Source organism: Talpa occidentalis, unplaced genomic scaffold (assembly GCF_014898055.3).
Source record: "Talpa occidentalis isolate TD23 unplaced genomic scaffold, MPIMG_talOcc4v2.1 talOcc4.3, whole genome shotgun sequence".
NCBI lineage: Eukaryota > Metazoa > Chordata > Mammalia > Eulipotyphla > Talpidae > Talpa > Talpa occidentalis.
The window spans coordinates 72507843-72525417 of NW_023603184.1; the positions used below are offsets into that span (position 1 = coordinate 72507843).

Sequence of the window (17575 nt, forward strand, 5' to 3'; positions counted from 1 at the left end):
TGGAGCAGCAGGTGAGTCAGGAGAGGTCTGCCGTGCCATGTGGGTAGCTCCCTGGCCGGGGATCGAACTCATGCTGCAGTGGCTGCAAATAGCTTCATAGGATGGGTCTTAACCCCTTGGGGCGCCAGAGAGGCCTTAGGAACTATATTCTTGCTAGTTTGTGGTCATTTCGGAGTTATGAGTGCTTTTTAAAAATTTAGGTTTGGTAACTTTGAGATACTTTTGAAAGCACAAAGATTTTACAAATTTTTTTGAGTTTACATTTAAATGAACCTTTTAAATTAAGGCAATTTAGGGCCTTCCTGGTGGTGCAAGGCTTAAGTCTCAGCGCAATCACACTATCACAACTGTGGCCTGAGTTGGATCCCCTGCCAGGGAGCTAACCCACATATAGTGCAGCAGACCTCTCCTGTCTACCCCTCTCGTCTCCCTACTGCTCCCCTCAGCAGTGTATTTCAGTCAGTCTGCCTGTTCAGCTCCCTGCTGTCTCTGGTGAATCCTCTCACTGCTCCCCCCACCACCAAAACCTCTGGCCTAAATCCCAGTTCTTCTATGCAGAAGTAAATAAAATAAATCGTAAAAGAAAAAAATAACAAATAAATAAAGGCAATTTTTTTTAACTAAAGCTATCATTTTGGATGCATAAAAGTATATAATATCTGTAAATGCACAGTTGTAAAGTTTGAAATTTTTTATGTTACAGACTGTTGGCAACACTTACGGTAATTTTTCATTAGCAACCATGTTTCCCAGGAGGGAATTTACCAAAGATGATTATAAAAAGAAATTAATGGATTTGGAACTTGCCCCAAGTGCTTCAGTGGTACTGCTACCAGTATGTATACACACGCGTTATTTTTTTTTCCTTAACGTATTTATTCTGTTTTTAATGTTTCTTGTAATTACTAGAAGAGAAGGTCAGAGGTGTACTGTGGTAATTGAAGTTCAAATTATCTAAAAATAGTAGATTGATTTATTGTTCCATTACCCTGTGTTGTATTGCTAATACTTTTTATAAGGCACAAAATAGTTTTTCTTTTTTTTTTTTTAAATATTTTTTATATTGTGCATCGTTCTTTTTGTACACTGCATGCTTTTTTTTTTTTTCAGGTGTAGTCCTGTCAAATCCCCATCCCCAGTTCACCTGTGCACCATCACCATAGTCCCTTGTGTAAGAACACATTCCCTCCCCTGTTTTGATCCCTCTCCCTCCCCTCCCCTGCAGTGCCTCTGATCAATAGTTTAATTTTCAACTTTTTTTTTTTTTTTTTAAATAGAGGCATGTTTTATTTATTTATTTGTTTGTTTGTTTGTTTGTTTGTTTATACAAGCACTGGGTACAGTCAGAAGGCGGGAGGGTGAGAGAATTCACCAGAGCCAGAGCGGGGAGCAGAGCAGGCAGAAGGACCGAAGTACACTGCTGAGGGGAGCAGCGGGCGGCAGGAGAGGTCTGCACGCCATGTGGGACCCTCCTCTGGTGGCCGGGGAGCAGCCGGGGATCGAACCGGCGCCCCAGAGGCCGCGGGCAGCTTCGCAACCCAGCGCTCAACCGCTGCACCACCAGGGAGGCCCCTGAAACTTTCCCTTTTTTAAAAGCAAGACTTTTCTTATTAAAGTTGTTAATTTCATTACCAAAGTTTAATTATCTTAATATTCCAATTCCTGTAATGGCTGCTTCCTGGAACACACTGTCATGTGGAGCTCCAGAAAAGGATTATTTCAAGTCACAATTATACTTGTACTTCTTAATAGAAATCTCCACCCCTCAAGATCTGTACACCTCAGATCCCAACGTCAGGACCTCAATTTCTACACAACAGATGTTCTTATTCCTCATTTCACTGCTTTTGGTGCTGCCTGTCATTGAATTAGTAGAAGCTGGAGATGCATTTGCTCTCTTCTTGGATGTAGTTCTCAGCATTACAGGCATTATATACGAAAGCGAAATGAACTGAATCAAACCTTGCCCTGAAAACCTTTGTGTTGTTAAGGTTTAAAGTGAAATTTGCTATATAAAATTCCCAAGAAACAGTAAATAGGGTAGTTCCTTCCAAATGGGAACATATTGATATAAGTGTTTAAGGGGAAAAAATGGTTTCTTCACAACAAATAATGCACTGAAAAGTGCTGCCTATAATTTGTATTTGCTAGTTAGAGGAGGGTCAAAGATGTAAGAGTACTGAAATTTGCATATATAATATTTCATAGTTTCAGAATCTGCAAAGCACATGAAATAGGAAGAAGGAAACTCTTGCCCAAAATCTGAGAAAATCACTGATGCTCATTAGTGTTCAGTTATGCTGCCTCTTAAATTGTAGAGAAGTCTTTTTTTTTTTTTTTAAGATTTATTTATTTATGCAATAATGGGGATACAGGCCAGAGCCGCGGGAGGGTGACAGGATTCACCAGAGACAGAGCAGGGAACGGAACAGGCAGAGGGACCAAAAACTATGCTGAGGGGAGCAGTGGGTGAGACAGGAGAGGTCTGCCACGCCATGTGTGTATCTCCCTGGCTGGCCGGGAATCGAACCCGCGCTGCAGAGGCTGTGGACAGCTTCACAGTGCTACGCTCAACCTGCTGCGCCACCAGGAGGCCCTGTTGAGGAGTCTTGTCATATTTTCATTAGATTTTTGTTTAGTTATCTCTCAAGTTAATATTTTATTTAGATGTCACAGTCAGAAACTAAAACATTTCTTTGTGGGGAAAAAGTTTAGTGAAATGTATTCAATATCTAACATTAAAATGAAGATATAAGTAAAATATCTTTATAGTAACATTGAAATGGAGAAGAGATTTAATGTTAAAAACCAACCAATCAACCTACCTTTGTATTAACTGTGTAACGTCCCCAGAGTGAGAAATACTTCAATTATAAGACCAATTATGTTATTCCAAAAAATCATTCACCAAGACTTTGTTTCTGTTGTGATGATCCCTTTAAAAAACAGCTCCAGAAGTTCCAAAAAGATGGTAGTTTTGCCTCCTTTCAGTAAACTAAAATCAGTGGAACTGTCTTTTCCAGATAAAAGATTCGTCTAGAATCCTGTGTGTGATGTGATTGGGTTGTTGTGGTCTTTAATTGGGCTTATTTCTTAATTTTTAGGCAGGAAGACCAACTACATCCATAGTACATTCTTCAAGCGGAGACATTTGGACATTGTTGGGGACAGTACTTTACCCATTCCTTGCCATCTGGAGATTGATTAGCAACTTCCTATTTAGTAATCCTCCTGCACAGACCTCAGTGAGAGCAACATCATCAGAACCCCCAAACCTTGCCTCATCTAGCAACTCAGAAAAAAGGTATCTGTGTTTTTCTAATTTGCAAAATATGTTAGTAATGCCAATACCTCATTTTATTTATTTTTTTTCAAGTTTCAGATATATTTATTGATCAGTAATTTTGTTACGGATACTTTACCTTCTTTCTGTCTGTGTTCTCCCCAGGCCCTATAGTGATGTGGGGGAAAGAACCCGAGTGTTCTGAAACTTAAATCACGTTTCTCCTGGGACGCTCACTACTTGAGTTTTCTCATTGTTTCTGTTAGCCATATTTCCAAAACCTGTTCGTGGAAAATAGCCTCTACTGTTTTTATTTTTTCATTCGTTGAATTCTCTATCCTGTAACTATAAAGGCATTTTTCCCTCAGTTATAAATAGTAAGATCTTTCTTGATAGCCAAGTTTCACCTAACAGAAGATATTTCATTTTATTAATTTCTCAGTCACTTTGTTGTAATTTCTTTACAGAGATCAGTGTGCTCTAAATAATAGTTCTTTGATCTGCTGACTGATCATCTTCTCTGGGTCATTCAGAGCATTGTTCTACATACTGGATTTTCCCTTGAAAATGGGGCTGCCTCCAGAGAGTTATTTTGCCCCCTTAACAAGAGGCCTTACCCAGTTTTTTTTTTAAGATTTATTTTTGTATATATACAAGAACTGGGGTGTAGACCTGAGGTGGTGGGTGTTGAGAGGATTCACCAGAGACAGAGTGGGGAGCAGAACAGGGAGATCCACTGAAATACACTCCTGAGGGGAGAAGCCAGCGAGGCAGGAGAGGTCTGCTGCACCATGTGGGTTAGTGACTGCAGCGGATAACTTCAAAGTGCTGATACTTTAACCCCTTGCGCCACCAGGGGGCCCTTACCAGTTTTGTTTTGTTTTTTAATTTATTTATATAAGCACTGGGTACAGTCAGAAGCACGGGAGGGTGAGAGAATTCACCAGAGCCAGAGCAGGGAGCAGAGCAGGCAGAAGGACCGAAGCACACTGCTGAGGGGAGCAGCGGGCGGCAGGAGAGGTCTGCGCGCCATGTGGGACCCTCCTCTGGTGGCCGGGGAGCAGCCGGGGATTGAACCGGAGCCATAGAGGCTTCGGACAGCTTCGCAGCCCAGTGCTCAACACTGACCCACCAGGGGAGGCCCCCTTACCAGTTATTTTTAATTGACATATAACATTGTGTAAATTTAAGGTACACAGTGTGTTACTTTGCTACATTTATATATTGTAATGATTGCTGTTATAGTGATATTCATCACATTACATAATTGCAGGACAATTTTGCTCTCTATATTCATTATGAAGCACTATAGTTTATTTACTGCTTATAACAAGTTGGTGTTACTAAGCAATAATCTTATTCCCCTATACTCCATCCCTTGCTAATCACCATTTTACAAGTTTGACTTTTTTAGATTCTACATACAAGTGATATCATACCATACAGTCCTGCATCACTTCATGTCTTCATCAATGACAGACTACATATAAGCTATGCTGTACAGTGTAGCTATACTGTCTGAGTTTGGATAATTATGATATTCATACAAAGAAATGGCCTAAAGACATACTTCTCAGATAATGTTCCAAATGTTAAGTGGCACAGGACTGCATACCATCTCTTTTTTATCCATTCACCCATTTGATCGAGTTTAGGTTGTTTGTATAGCTTGGGTATTGTGAGTAATGTTTTAGTAAACATGGGCATGCATGTATCTCTTCAAAATACTGTTTTCATTTCTTTGGGTATATACCCCCATTAGTGGAAGTGCTGAATTTTATGGTAGGTGCATTTTTAATTTTTTGAGAATCCTCTATATTGTTTTCCATGGTGATTGGGTCTATTTACATTCCCACTAACAGCGTACAAATGTTCCTTATTACCATATCCTTGCCAGCACCTGTTGTCTTACTTTTTTTTAATAGCTATTTTAGAGGGTATGAGGTGATCTCATTGTGATTGTGAGGTGTACTAGTGGTGTTCAGCATTTTTTTACTTGTCTGTTGACTATACATTTACTTTGAGTAGGAGTGCTTTATATTAACCCCTTATTTGACACATGTTTTGCCAAGATTTTCTCCCATTCTGTAGATTGTCTTTATTTTTTTGGTTTGTTTTTTTTTTTAAGATTTTATTTATTTATACAAGAACTGAGGTACAGGTCAGAGGCATGGGAGGGTGAGAGAATTCACCAGAGCCAGAGAGGGGAGCAGAACAGGCAGAAGGACCGACGTACACTGCTGAGGGGAGCAGGGGCGAGACAGGAGAGGTCTGCCGCACCATGTGGGTTTCTCCCTGGTCAGCCGGGACTCGAACCCGCAATTGCAGAGGCTGCGGACAGCTTTACAGCGCTGCACTCAACCTGCTGCGCCACCGGGGAGGCCCTGTCTTTATTTTTGTTGTGCTGTTCAGAAACTTGAGTTTGATGTAGTCCAATTTGATTTTGCTTTTGTCGTTTGTACACTTAGTGTCATAACCGAAAAAAAATCACTGCTAAGACCAATGTCAAGGAAGTTCTTTTCTATGCTTGCTTCAGGAGTTATAATATTAAACCTGATGTCTAGGACTTTAAGTTAATTTATATGAATGGTTTGAGATAGAGTTCCAGATTCATTGTGCTAATTAATGTTTTCCTTCAGTTTCCCAGCACCATTGGTTGAAGAGATTAATCTTTTCCCTGTGGGGTGTTCTTGGCTCCCTTGTTGAATATTAGTTGATTATATATGCTGGGATGTAACTCTGGACTCTCTAGTATGTTCCATTGATCAATGTGTGTTTTTTTGTACAAGAGGCTCCTCTTCCATTGCAGATAGCAAAGGTTATCATGGTAATAACATTTATAGACAGCACTGTTTTTACTTCATGCGTCTAATAAGATTCTACATATTTGACACAGGTTAACAGGAAGTATTTTCCTAGGTAAGATTATACCATCTTGTAATAATTGAGCCATTTCATAACTATATACCTGCACTGATAAACACTGTTAGGCCTATAAATAGGCATTGCAGCAAATATTTACACCAAGCCTGTGTGCTAAGTAAGGAAAATTCCTACCTCTGCCTGTAGTCATTAAGGAGGTAGTTTCAAGTCTCTAGATGATTTATATAAATATTTAGTCTTTATCTTGATTTCTCTCAACTTCTAGACAGGAAGAGCAGTTATATCTTAGTGCATTTAAGTGGTGACACAAGGAAATTCTCTAGTCTTAGAATAGCATTCAATCTAGTCTTTGGTGGTACTAAATTTTAGAACTTTTATTAAGCAATAGGGGGAGAAGCATTTAATCCTTAATTACTGAAGTAAAGGATTTTTGCTCTATGTTCTTAAAACTTTTCTCAGAAATGGAAAAAGGTCTTTTGTTGGGGCAAAGTAGAGTGAATGTTATTTGAGAAGGTGAAGTTTTATGTCTTGGTTTTCTTTATTCTCTGTCTCCTTCACTTCCTCTCCAGTGTTGTAGAACCTGTTAGTTTAAATTTTACCTGTTTCCTTCCTATTTTCAGATGAAGTCTTATTTTATTATTGTTTATATACAAATCAAAGATTATGAGAGGGGACCTCCCCGGTGGTTCAGCGGGTTAGCACAGCGCTGTGAGACTGTCCGCAGCCTCTGCAGTGTGGGTTCGATTCCTGGCCGGCCAGGGAGATACCCCACATAGCATTGCACACCTCTCCTGTCGCACCCACTGCTCCCCTCTCTGTCTCTGTGAGTCCTCTCACCCTCCCGTGCCTCTGGCCTGTACCCCAGCTCTTGTATAAATAAATAAAACATTAAAAAAAAAGGATTATGAGAGGATTAACAATTGCTAACTGACCATTTCTGTAAATTAGACTGTAAATTGAGCTTTGGGTAGCCTTTAGGGTCCTGTGTAAGTTATGTTTTTAGTAGATGTATCACCTTGCATTAGTAAAGGGAAGGTTAGTTGGCAGATGGCCCCACTATTTTAAATTTTATTAGTAAGTCAAATACATGGAAATGGAAAATAATTTGGCTTATTTGATGGAGAAAAGATATATAAAAGAAGTTATATGAAAGTCTGGTAGATATCACCCAAATCTTAAAATATAGTTGCCTATACTAATGGAAGTTAAAAGGAAATAGCTTTGTATTGCTGTTTTCACTTTATATTCTCTTTTTATCTCTCTTGTTAATCAGGGAACCAGTCAGAAAAAGAGTGCTGGAGAAACGGGGGGAAGACTTTAAAAAGGAAGGGAAGATATATAGATTGAGGACTCAAGATGACGGTGAAGATGAAAACAACACTTGGAATGGAAATTCTACTCAACAGATGTAGTGACAAGTACGATTTGTGCAATAATCATTGTTTCTCATGATTTAGTTCAACTAAAATTCTACTGAGAATTGGGACTGTGTTGTTTTCCAGCTTATCTATAAAGTGTCTCTTTATTCCTACTTAGTGGGTTAAATTCAGATAAGTCAAGAAATAAAATAACTGGCTGCTAGGTCCTTGCATATGGTAACCAACTACTAGAAGCCTAAAAGAATCAGATCTGCCACAGCCTCCCTTTATCAGCTTTCTTATTCAATATTTCATATATACATTAGCCCTGTGCTCTCAGATGATACATTTTGTTTAGAACTATTTTGCTCCAAAATTCTAAAGCCCACACAAGAAAATAGTATGTCCTTAATTTGATTCTGGGTCTCAGCATTTTAACTAGTGAATCAGATAATTTATGTTTAACTTTTCTCTCTTTCTCATCTGCTGCAAGCAAAATCTTGTAGTTTTTAATCTTAAACACTGAATAAAAAAAAAGTCTTTTCCAAAAATTGAGGTGATCTTTTTGCTTTAAATTTTGTTATCCTAGCATCCTTTCATTGCACAGGACTCTGTTGAAGTCATGTGTCTTTTATTTCCCCCATCACTGCTCAGGAAAGTAGCTGACCACCTTACCTTAAATATCACCAAAAAGAAATTTTGACACAGATACTATGTTACTGTCTCGCCTAAATCACTGAGGCAGCACTTTGTATAATGTTTTTAGGGTTTTGTTCTTATTAAATGCAAAGAACTGCTCTCATCTTCTCATCTTTATACTGAAGTTTTGCTGTCAATCACACTTCAGTGACCTAAATCACTTACTAGTGTAGTACAAGACTCTGTAATAAAAGATAGGCCTTTTTACAAATATGGTTAATCTTAAGAATTTAAAGTATGCTTAATCTAAATATGCTATTTTTTCCATATGTTTTTGGTAGTAGACACTACTAAATAATGTTTTGAAAAGGGAGTTAGTTTAACAGTTCTGGTTAGATTGGAAGGTATTGCTCTGGAAAGAACATAGGTTTTTTTTTTGACTTTTGTAACAGGAGGAAGAAATTCCCAGCAAATTTTTTTTTCAATCTGTGAAATAACAAGGACTTTTTAAAATGGTAATAGTGTTGGCAAGGAAATAGTGAGATGGGCTATGCTGTTGGTAAGAATAAAAACTGCTAATAATTTTCTGAAAACCATTATCAGAAACCTTAAATATTTCATACTCTCGATGCAAATGAAGTACAGGTGTATCAATGGAATACTACTCAGCTATTAACAAAGATGAAAATAGTGCCTTTGGGAAAAAATGGATGGACCTAGAGGTGATCATGCTAAGTGAAAGTTAGCATGAACATAAAAAGAACAACAAAACACAAAAACCTGGCAAAAATATAGTGAAAACAAAACTTCAACTTAGTGAAAAATTATCTTGTTATTGGTAGCCAGAGGGAATAGGGGAAGAAGGTTTAGGGAAAAGAAAGGGATAGGATATTTGCACAGGAGGTTTGGGGGAGGGTGTGTGAAGCATGTGTACATACGGAGGAGTAAAAATGTACCCGAGTTGTACAGATAGGGGAACAACTCAAAAAATGTTTAGGTATGAACTATTTTACTTACAAACTAGAAACTAAACGTCTTCTGCAGATTAACTAGAGGAATGGTACAATACGTTCAGTAAATAAATCTAACATTTATCAAATACCTGTTATATATTAGAAAAAGCAGGGTACAGAGTTGTAGGTACAGTATGATCTCAGCTTTAACACATTTCATATCTAGATCATACTATGTATTAATATATATAAAGGAAAAAGAAAACATACCAAAACATTAATAACAATAAGAGAGGCTATCATTTTAGTTTTCTTTTGTACTTTTTTCCAATTTTCTGTAATAATATTTCTGTAGTTTAAGAATGAGTTTGATAAAGAAAAATCTCAACCATTCCATTTAAGTAAAGGTTTGTCATTTCAAAAAATATAGCATTATATGATTTTAATTAAGCAAAACTGTCAAATGGATGTAGCCCTGCAAGTAACTATTAGAAATCTATTTGCAAGAACATGTAGTACCTCAAGTCAATTTGCCTTTAAAAAATATAGGTCTGGGCCTCCCCTGGTGGCGCAGCGGTTGAGCGCTGGGCTGCGATGCTGCCCACAGCCTCTGCAGCGCCAGTTCGATCCCCGGCCACCGGCGAGGGTCCCCCCCCAAAAAAAAAAATTAAAAAAATTAAAAATATAGGTCTTAGAAGCATAAAAGAATGATTTATAATCTTTGAATAGGAAGATCCTCTTATTTTATAATCAACATACATGGTAAAAAACATTCAAAACATTGTAGATCACTCTAAAATGAAGTCATCTCTGCTTGCATTTTACTCCCAGTTCTATTCCCCAGAGGTAACTCCATTTCTTTCTTTTGTAATCATAACAAAAATTTTATGCATACATATAAGTAAATATGTAATCTTTATTTTTAAATAAATGGGATCGTATTATATATACTACTCTGCATCTTGCTTTTACTTATACAATCTTGAACATCTCTAGCTACACATAGCTACCTCATTGTTATTAATGGCTGCATAGCATTCCACTTGATGAAAATACCCCAACTTCTCCATCCTCTGGTGGTATTCATTGGTTATCATAGATTGTCTTTTTACTGTAAATATTGCTCTAGTGAACATCTTTGGGAAAGTTGCCTTTTTGTTGTGAAATTATACCTGGAGGATATATTTGTTTAACTCTGAATTAATGAGTTTTTGCAAGTTGGATTATAAAAGGTGCCGTTACATTGCCTCCTCTAAAGGCTGTTTGAATTTATACGTCAGCCAGCAGCGTATGAAAATGTGAATTTCCCATATCCTTGCCAACACCATATTACACAATGAAAAATTGTATGCATTTTACAGGTGACCAAGATTGAAGCTAAGTATCTTTTCATATTATTGGCCAATTCTGTTTATTTTCTGAGAACTGCCTGTTTGTATTCTATATCAGTTCTTCTTTTTCATCTCACTGATTTGTAAGAATTTCATGTACATTAAGAAAATAAGCCATTTTTCTAGCCTATGCTATAAATATTTCCTCCCTGTTTATATTTTGATGAGTATGTTCACCTGCATGGGAATTTTGACCTGCTTCATTTCCAACCTGGGCTGGCTCACTCCTCTCAGACAACCTACTGCTGCCCCACTCCTGGGAGATCACCATAATGGTGCTGAACTTAGTGCAGATATCGGTCTGCATAGCACACTACCACCAAGAACTCCTGGGCTCAAGTCATCTTCCTGCCTCAGCCTCCCAAATAGCTGGTACTGTAAGCGCACCACCAAGACCTGCTTGATGAGTATGGTGATGGTAATGTTTTGTGTTTCTCTTTAGGACTGCTGGGTCTTCAGTTTTTGCTTATTCTCTTCCAGATCAAAAATTAATCTAAAAATTCACCCACCTATCCTATTACCTCATGGTATAATTATTTTTTTTTTTATCATTTAAGTCTAGTAACCAGGGCAGGGATCTGATTTCCCTTTCCCATGCCTGCTGCTAACATCCTCAAAAGCTAAACCTGCTGACCCACCACCAGTTGTGGAATAAACCACATTCCTGATTCAGCATGCTACCTTTGTCACATTCTCATAGGTAGTAGTTGGATTTATGTTTAGTCTTTTTTCCTTTATATTTTCTGTTACCTAGCTTTTTTTTTTTTTTTATGACTACCCTTGTAGTTTCTAGTCTTAACTATTCCCTGCCTCCCCTGATTCAGATTTATCCTAAGTTAAATTAAATGGCTCAAAATCACTAGACGTGTTCAGGATCTGCACATGTCCTGAAGAATCAGTTGCAGGATCGATGCCCAAATAAATTCATGATACTGGGGTAAGTTACAGATATTTCCATTTTTAATCAGGGAGTTAAAATACTTCGAGATCAAAGAATTGCAGAAAGCCTCTATGAAGGCAACCGTTACAGGCAAAGTGTAATATCCCAAAGAGTTTTGTGGCGGCAAAGGTAATAAGCTAGGCTGATTTTATATTTGGAGGAGGTGGTAACTCATGGGTCATATTGAAGAAGTGGGGCTACATTTCTGTTGCTGGTGTGGTTGTGTTTTTTCTCTTTGAATGCTTACAGTATTTGTAGGCCAGAAATCCCACACCACAGACTCCAAGAAGTACAAGAGAAAAGAGTATGTATAAAGCTGTCTGGGCATCTGTTGTACCTAGTGTTAGGCCCAGGAACTGAACTTCTTCTTTTCTTGGGGGACTGACAGTAGGTCCAGCATCTAGGAGAAATAACAAAGGACAGTTTATACCCTGGAACATAGTGGCTCCAGATCACTGAATAGAAAAGATAAACAGATACCCAGGGAGAGTACATCGTGGAGTTTTGAGCCCTGAATGAACTTAAGTAGAAATTGGCTAATTGTGTCTTACATTTGTATAGTAATATATGCATTTTAGTTGTTTTTTTTTTTTGTCATTTAACAAATATTGGACACCTTATTGGGCCAGACACTGTATTTGATTCTTGAAATGGTCCAGAAACAACTGCCTAGTTTCTTGCTTAAGGTTGCACAGGAAGTTGGTGGTAAGGCTGGGACAAGAATCTAGATTTGCTGTTCCCAGACCAGAGCCTAAGTTTCTAGAAGTAGCATTAACTCTAAGTTCCTTTGTTCCATCCCAAGAAATGTTTGGAGCAATCGAAGAAATACTGATTAAATGAAGGGGATGGAGAGGCAGAGAGGAAGGTATTAAGAAAATGGACTTTAAAAAAATCCATTTTTTCACCTTTTGGCTTCAGTCTCTCCCAGAACCACATCTCACCTTCTGGCTGGAGACAAGGGTGTGGTCCTGTCGCAGGATCAGGGAATCCATTGCACCGGGTTACTGATGCATAGAACTTAACTGATGCTCTGGGGATCCTTGGTAGAGATGGGTCAGTGTAGTTTACAAAATGCAGACCAAACCTCTCCTCAAAGCCCATGGCCCACTCAAAGTTGTCCGTCAGACTCCAAACCGTGTATCCTCGGAGGTCCACCTTGTCCTGCACAGCTGCCCAAACAAAAGTCCTAGCATAAGATTCCCTGGTCTTCTGAGACACTTTTCCCCAGGCCTGCCTACTCAGGCTGTGCCAGTGTGAAGCACTCCTCATGGTCCCCACTTGCCCCTCAAACTGAGCTTTTTTAGCTCTGGAGTTGTCTCACCCTTTGAAGTAATTGTTAATTGGTCCTCTGTGGATAGCCATTGGCATTAGTTTAGTCAGGCTCAGCCCTAAACCGGAGCCGCAAGGGTGAAATAACCAAAGTAATACAACCAGGTCTGTCTTCACATCTCAGAATATTGGTCTTGGTCAGTGCCTTAGTCTTAATGCTTCTCCCTATTTAAAAAATGGCCCTTAGAAAAGGTTTTAGCTAGAATAGGACCTTCTTTGCTATTGATTCTTTGCTCATTGCTGCTGCGTCGCTCATTCTGTTATTCCTGGTATTACTTACCATTCCCTTGTCATAAGCCCCATCCCAGGTTGTTCTGCTAAGTCTGAAAGTCTCAGATTTTTGCACGGGGAGTGAAAGACCCTACAAGCCAGCCATTTCCTATTGGCTTCTAGCCAAATGGAGAAAATGAACAGATGTTTCCAACAGTGAGCGGTGCACATGGAGGAAGGGGTGAGCACCTGTCATACCTTTGAGTGCCTCATTGATGTATCTGCGGAGGTAGTAGATTCTTGCGGTGTCATTGAGGTCCCCTTCTCCTCCCCGTTGAGACACTCCATTCTCTGTTACATAAATTGGAGGATTGTTGTACTCCTCCTTTAACCAGTTCAGGATCCTCCTAAAGCCGAAAGGTGTCATCTTCAGCCAGAAGGAGCCAGAGTCTGACCAAGAGCGATCTGTGATGGAAGCAACTCCCCTACAAGTTCAAACATAGTTAGGTCTCGCTTTGTAGAGAGGCCATTTGCACAAAACAACCAGATTTGTACTAGGAAAAGCCTTGGCTTTTCTCTAGACTTGAGAGTCTTAACTAAAACCAGAAGATTCAAATTGCCTTAAATTCTCTTCTCATTAGCTGGATATACTAATTCTCATTGTACCATCAGTGAGGTGTAACTTGGGACAAGCCACTTAATTTATTTTTGTTGTCTTTACTCGTGCTTCTGATCCTCCACAAGCTCTTTCAACAGATCACAGCTCACTGAACTGGATGTGAGATGGACTCTGGGTTTTCCTACCCACAATCCCCAGTGGGATGAACATCCTATGTCTTCAGAGAATGTGGTCTACTGACTCACCTACATCTCTCACACAGACTGCAGGGTGACCACAAACACCAATGGTTGGGGCCCTCCTTTGTGATGACAGGAAGCAGTTAGGCTAGGACCCACTTTGAGTGCCCAAGATACTGCCTCTTCAGTGTTGGACAAGGTGAGAACCATAGATAATGATAAAGGGGGGGGGTGGGTGTGTGCACCAAAAGGGTGTACACATGCTTTCTCTGCTCCCTTTTTCTCTGTCAAGTAAGGATCAGCTGTGGAGATAAGTCTTCCATCCAAAATCCTTTCTAAAAAGGTGAGGCATTTTGTGAGGTTGAGCTCAGATCACTGTGGGGACAGTCTCAGGACTAAGAAGCGGGGAGTCTTCTCAGCCCGAACAGCAAGCCAAGATCATGGCTGCAGGATGTAGTGGTGGCATGGCAGTTTGTTTTCGGAGAAAGAACCTGGACAGAGTCACGGCTACCAATGTGGAAAAGATGCTTGTTAGAAAAGGAATGAATAGTGTGTACATATAATCCTGCTTTTTTTGGTAATACAGATTTATAAATATAATGCAGAATATAAATATTTACTAAACTAATGTAGTTTACACACACATACACTTTTGAAATGATACGATTTCTTATTCTTGGTTTGTGATGTGCCCACCATGCATATATAATATTTATGTAATACAAAAATAGTTCCTTTAGCCCAAAAAGGAAAAAATATATATATTTTGACTGAATAAATGAAACAAATTTTTCTAAAAAAGGAAACGAAGGGGAGAAAAATAGTTCTTTGAAAACATGGGGAAAAAAGCAAAAATCCCAAGCATGTTTGTGTAAAGGGGAAGCATACTGGAAATCCTGATCTGTGTAACTCTCAGCCTGATAAAGATTTGGTTAGGTATTATCTTAATCAACCCTGGGATATGGCAGCAGGAGGGAGTTTTCTGAGGCTGTGCAGGCCTGTACGGAAAAGCTGGGCAAAGGGACATTGGCTGCTGGCTTTTCAGAAGATTGTTCCAGATCCCTCGTGGCCCACTTACCTATCTGCGTCAAAAGAGGAGATCCAGGCGGCGTGGTTGAGGTTGTAGGCCAGGACGGTGGTGTAGTGGTTGAACCCAAAAAAGTCATAGGTGCCGTTGATCCTCTTCTTCTCACTCTCTGTGAACTCCGGGAGGCTGGGAGGAAAGAGCCACAAAAGGCTTGAGACTTGAGGAACAGTCACACTTTGGGGAGAAATGTCAACTACAGACATTGTGCAGCCACTAGGGGGAAGCTAGCCAAGCGCAAGGAGGCCCATCCAGCTCTGCTGAAAAGGACCCAGCCGTCCTTTGTCTGCTCACACCTTAGTGCAAGTCCCTCTCCCTACTGGCAAAATGAAACAAGTTACCCTTTCAGGAACCTCCCATTCAGGTCCCCCCCCCAACACACCACATACAGGGATACACCTTTATTTCCTTCAAATATTTGCAACTTTTGATATTTACCATCTGTACAGGATTTTGAAATCAAGGACATGTCTAAGGTACCATGAAACTGATCCTTTATGTTTGTAAGGTTACATCTTTTATCATACTTATTTCTGTATTCTGCCCTTTATAAATTATCCCGTTTTTGTTGTGGTTTAGTTAGTGGTGCCACTTTTATCCAAAATCCTTTTATCCCTACTTGGGAAATATTTTTACAAATTTAATATATTAAACTTTTGAGATACGGACTTTTAAGATACAGACTTTTCTGTTCACATGATTTTGCTGCACTTTTATAAACGTTTGGTGAAACATTTTCTGTATACAGTAAGTGCTTGTTGATCAGTTCTTGAAAGTAACAATTTTAAGCAAAACTACATGTAACCAAAGCAGGTCCTCAAATAGCTTTCTTTCAATGTAAGAACAATTGGCAGGACTGCTCTGCTCTTGAGACTTTTCTATACCATTTGACTTACATGCATAATGCTTACAGGTTCCTCTCAGCCAGATCCTGGCCACATACACATCCTGCCAGGGAGACCCTGGTACTGCTCTTTAGGGTTGCCTTGAGTTTTTACTGCTTAGTTGTCTGGCACCTTCATCATCTTTCTGCAGCCATTAAACTGGGGATCAAAATCATCCTTTCCCACTGTTGGTGGGAATGCAAACTGGTCCAACCACTATGGAGAGCTGTGTGGAGATTTCTGGACCTACTAAACATAGAGCTTCCATATGATCCAGCAATTCCACTCCTAGGTATTTACCCAAAGGACACAGAAACATCAATTCCAAAGAACACCTGCACCCCTATGTTTATAGCAGCACTATTTACAATAGCTAAGCTTTGGAAACAGCCCAAATGCCCAAAAATAGATGACTGGATCAAGAAGATGTGGTCCATATATACCATGGAATATTACTCAGCATTCAAAAAAGATAAACACATGCAATTTGCAGCAACATGGATGGCGCTGGAAGGGATCATGCTCAGCGAAATAAGCCAGAAAGAAAAAGAAAAATACCGGATGGTCTCACTCATAGCAGGAATCTAGAAAACTTAAATAAGGGACCAGGAAAATGAATATAAGAAAGTAAAAATCAAAATCAACAAAAAACTATGAACCAGAGACACTTTTTGGGGGGTGGGGGCCGGGAGGGGAGGGATTGGGGTCAGAATGGGGCATGTGCAGTTGTATGGGGGAATATAAAAATAAAATTTATTATTTAATAAAAAAAAAATCATCCTTTCTTGGGCATTTCTGAAACTCTAAAAGCAAGCTAATAGCCACCCACCTCGTGTCCATCACTCCCCTGCTCAGGAACCAGCAGTTTCTCCTGTGGCATTAAAGGCAAGTACCGGGTCTCCCCGGTGGCGCAGCGGTTGAGCGCTGGGTTGCGAAGCTGCCCACGGCCTCTGTGGCGCCGGTTCGATCCCCGGCTGCTCCCCGGCCACCAGAGGAGGGTCCCACATGGCGCGGCAGACCTCTCCTGCCGCCCGCTGCTCCCCTCAGCAGTGTACTTCGGTCCTTCTGCCTGCTCTGCTCCCCGCTCTGGCTCTGGTGAATTCTCTCACCCTCCCGCGCTTCTTACTGTACCCAGTGCATGTATAAACAAAACAAGCAAACAAGTAAATAAAAATCATAAATAAATAAAAATACATGCCTCTTAAAAAAATAAAAAATAAAAAAAAGTTAAAAAAAAAAAAAAAAAAAAAAAAAAGGGCAAGTACCTGTGCCTGACCTCCAGGCTCTCGCCCTGTGGCCTAGCTCCCTCCACTGCCACTGGGCCAGTCGACCTCTAGGTTGATTCTCACGCCGGCTTCCTCTTGGATGGAATGCCCTCTGCTCTCCCAAACGCTGCTGTAAAGGCCAAACTCAACTGATGTTCTGCGTTAACCATGATGTCTGTTGTGTTTTCCCAGCCCACCATAATCTCATATTCTGAGTTTTCTTTGCATAGAAAAATTGGGGAATAACCTGAGGGTTACTGTCAACCTAGTAGTTGTTGGTAACTTGAGTCACACTTTGAATCCTCTGCCAGGTCTGTCGCGGACCTGAACACACAAGCAATTCAGCAAGTTTTGTCATGGGCTGCAGCACTCACTGCTTATTGGAGACTAGAGTTGGCAAGATCAGACCTTAGGGAGAATCTGCTCAGCAGAACTCACCCTGACCAGTCCAGAACATGTATTATCAGGGTGAGGACTGGATTTTTTAATCCTCGCAAATGAATAAACATTTGCTGTAGTTGATGTTACTAGTGCTTCTTTGCCAGGAGGTAGGACTAC

At 39.9% G+C, this 17575-nt stretch overlaps 2 protein-coding genes across 3 annotated transcripts in view; one reads left to right on the top strand and one right to left on the bottom strand.

Moving 5' to 3' along the window:
* UBXN4 (UBX domain protein 4) overlaps positions 1 to 8070 on the top strand; it is a 37603-nt gene extending 29533 nt beyond the window's left edge. For both annotated transcript variants that reach the window (XM_037523286.2, XM_054699693.1), the window contains exons 11-13: positions 704 to 835; positions 3105 to 3304; positions 7440 to 8070. In XM_037523286.2, coding sequence (XP_037379183.1) covers positions 704 to 835; positions 3105 to 3304; positions 7440 to 7578 — 471 coding nt within the window. In that variant the 3' untranslated portion in view covers positions 7579 to 8070. The remainder of the gene's footprint in view (positions 1 to 703; positions 836 to 3104; positions 3305 to 7439) is intronic.
* Positions 8071 to 11373: 3303 nt separating this feature from the next.
* LCT (lactase) overlaps positions 11374 to 17575 on the bottom strand; it is a 52601-nt gene continuing 46399 nt past the window's right edge. Inside the window, 5 exon segments of the mRNA XM_037523285.2 lie at positions 11374 to 11658; positions 11660 to 11847; positions 12389 to 12616; positions 13245 to 13471; positions 14863 to 14997. Coding sequence (XP_037379182.2) covers positions 11626 to 11658; positions 11660 to 11847; positions 12389 to 12616; positions 13245 to 13471; positions 14863 to 14997 — 811 coding nt within the window. The 3' untranslated portion in view covers positions 11374 to 11625.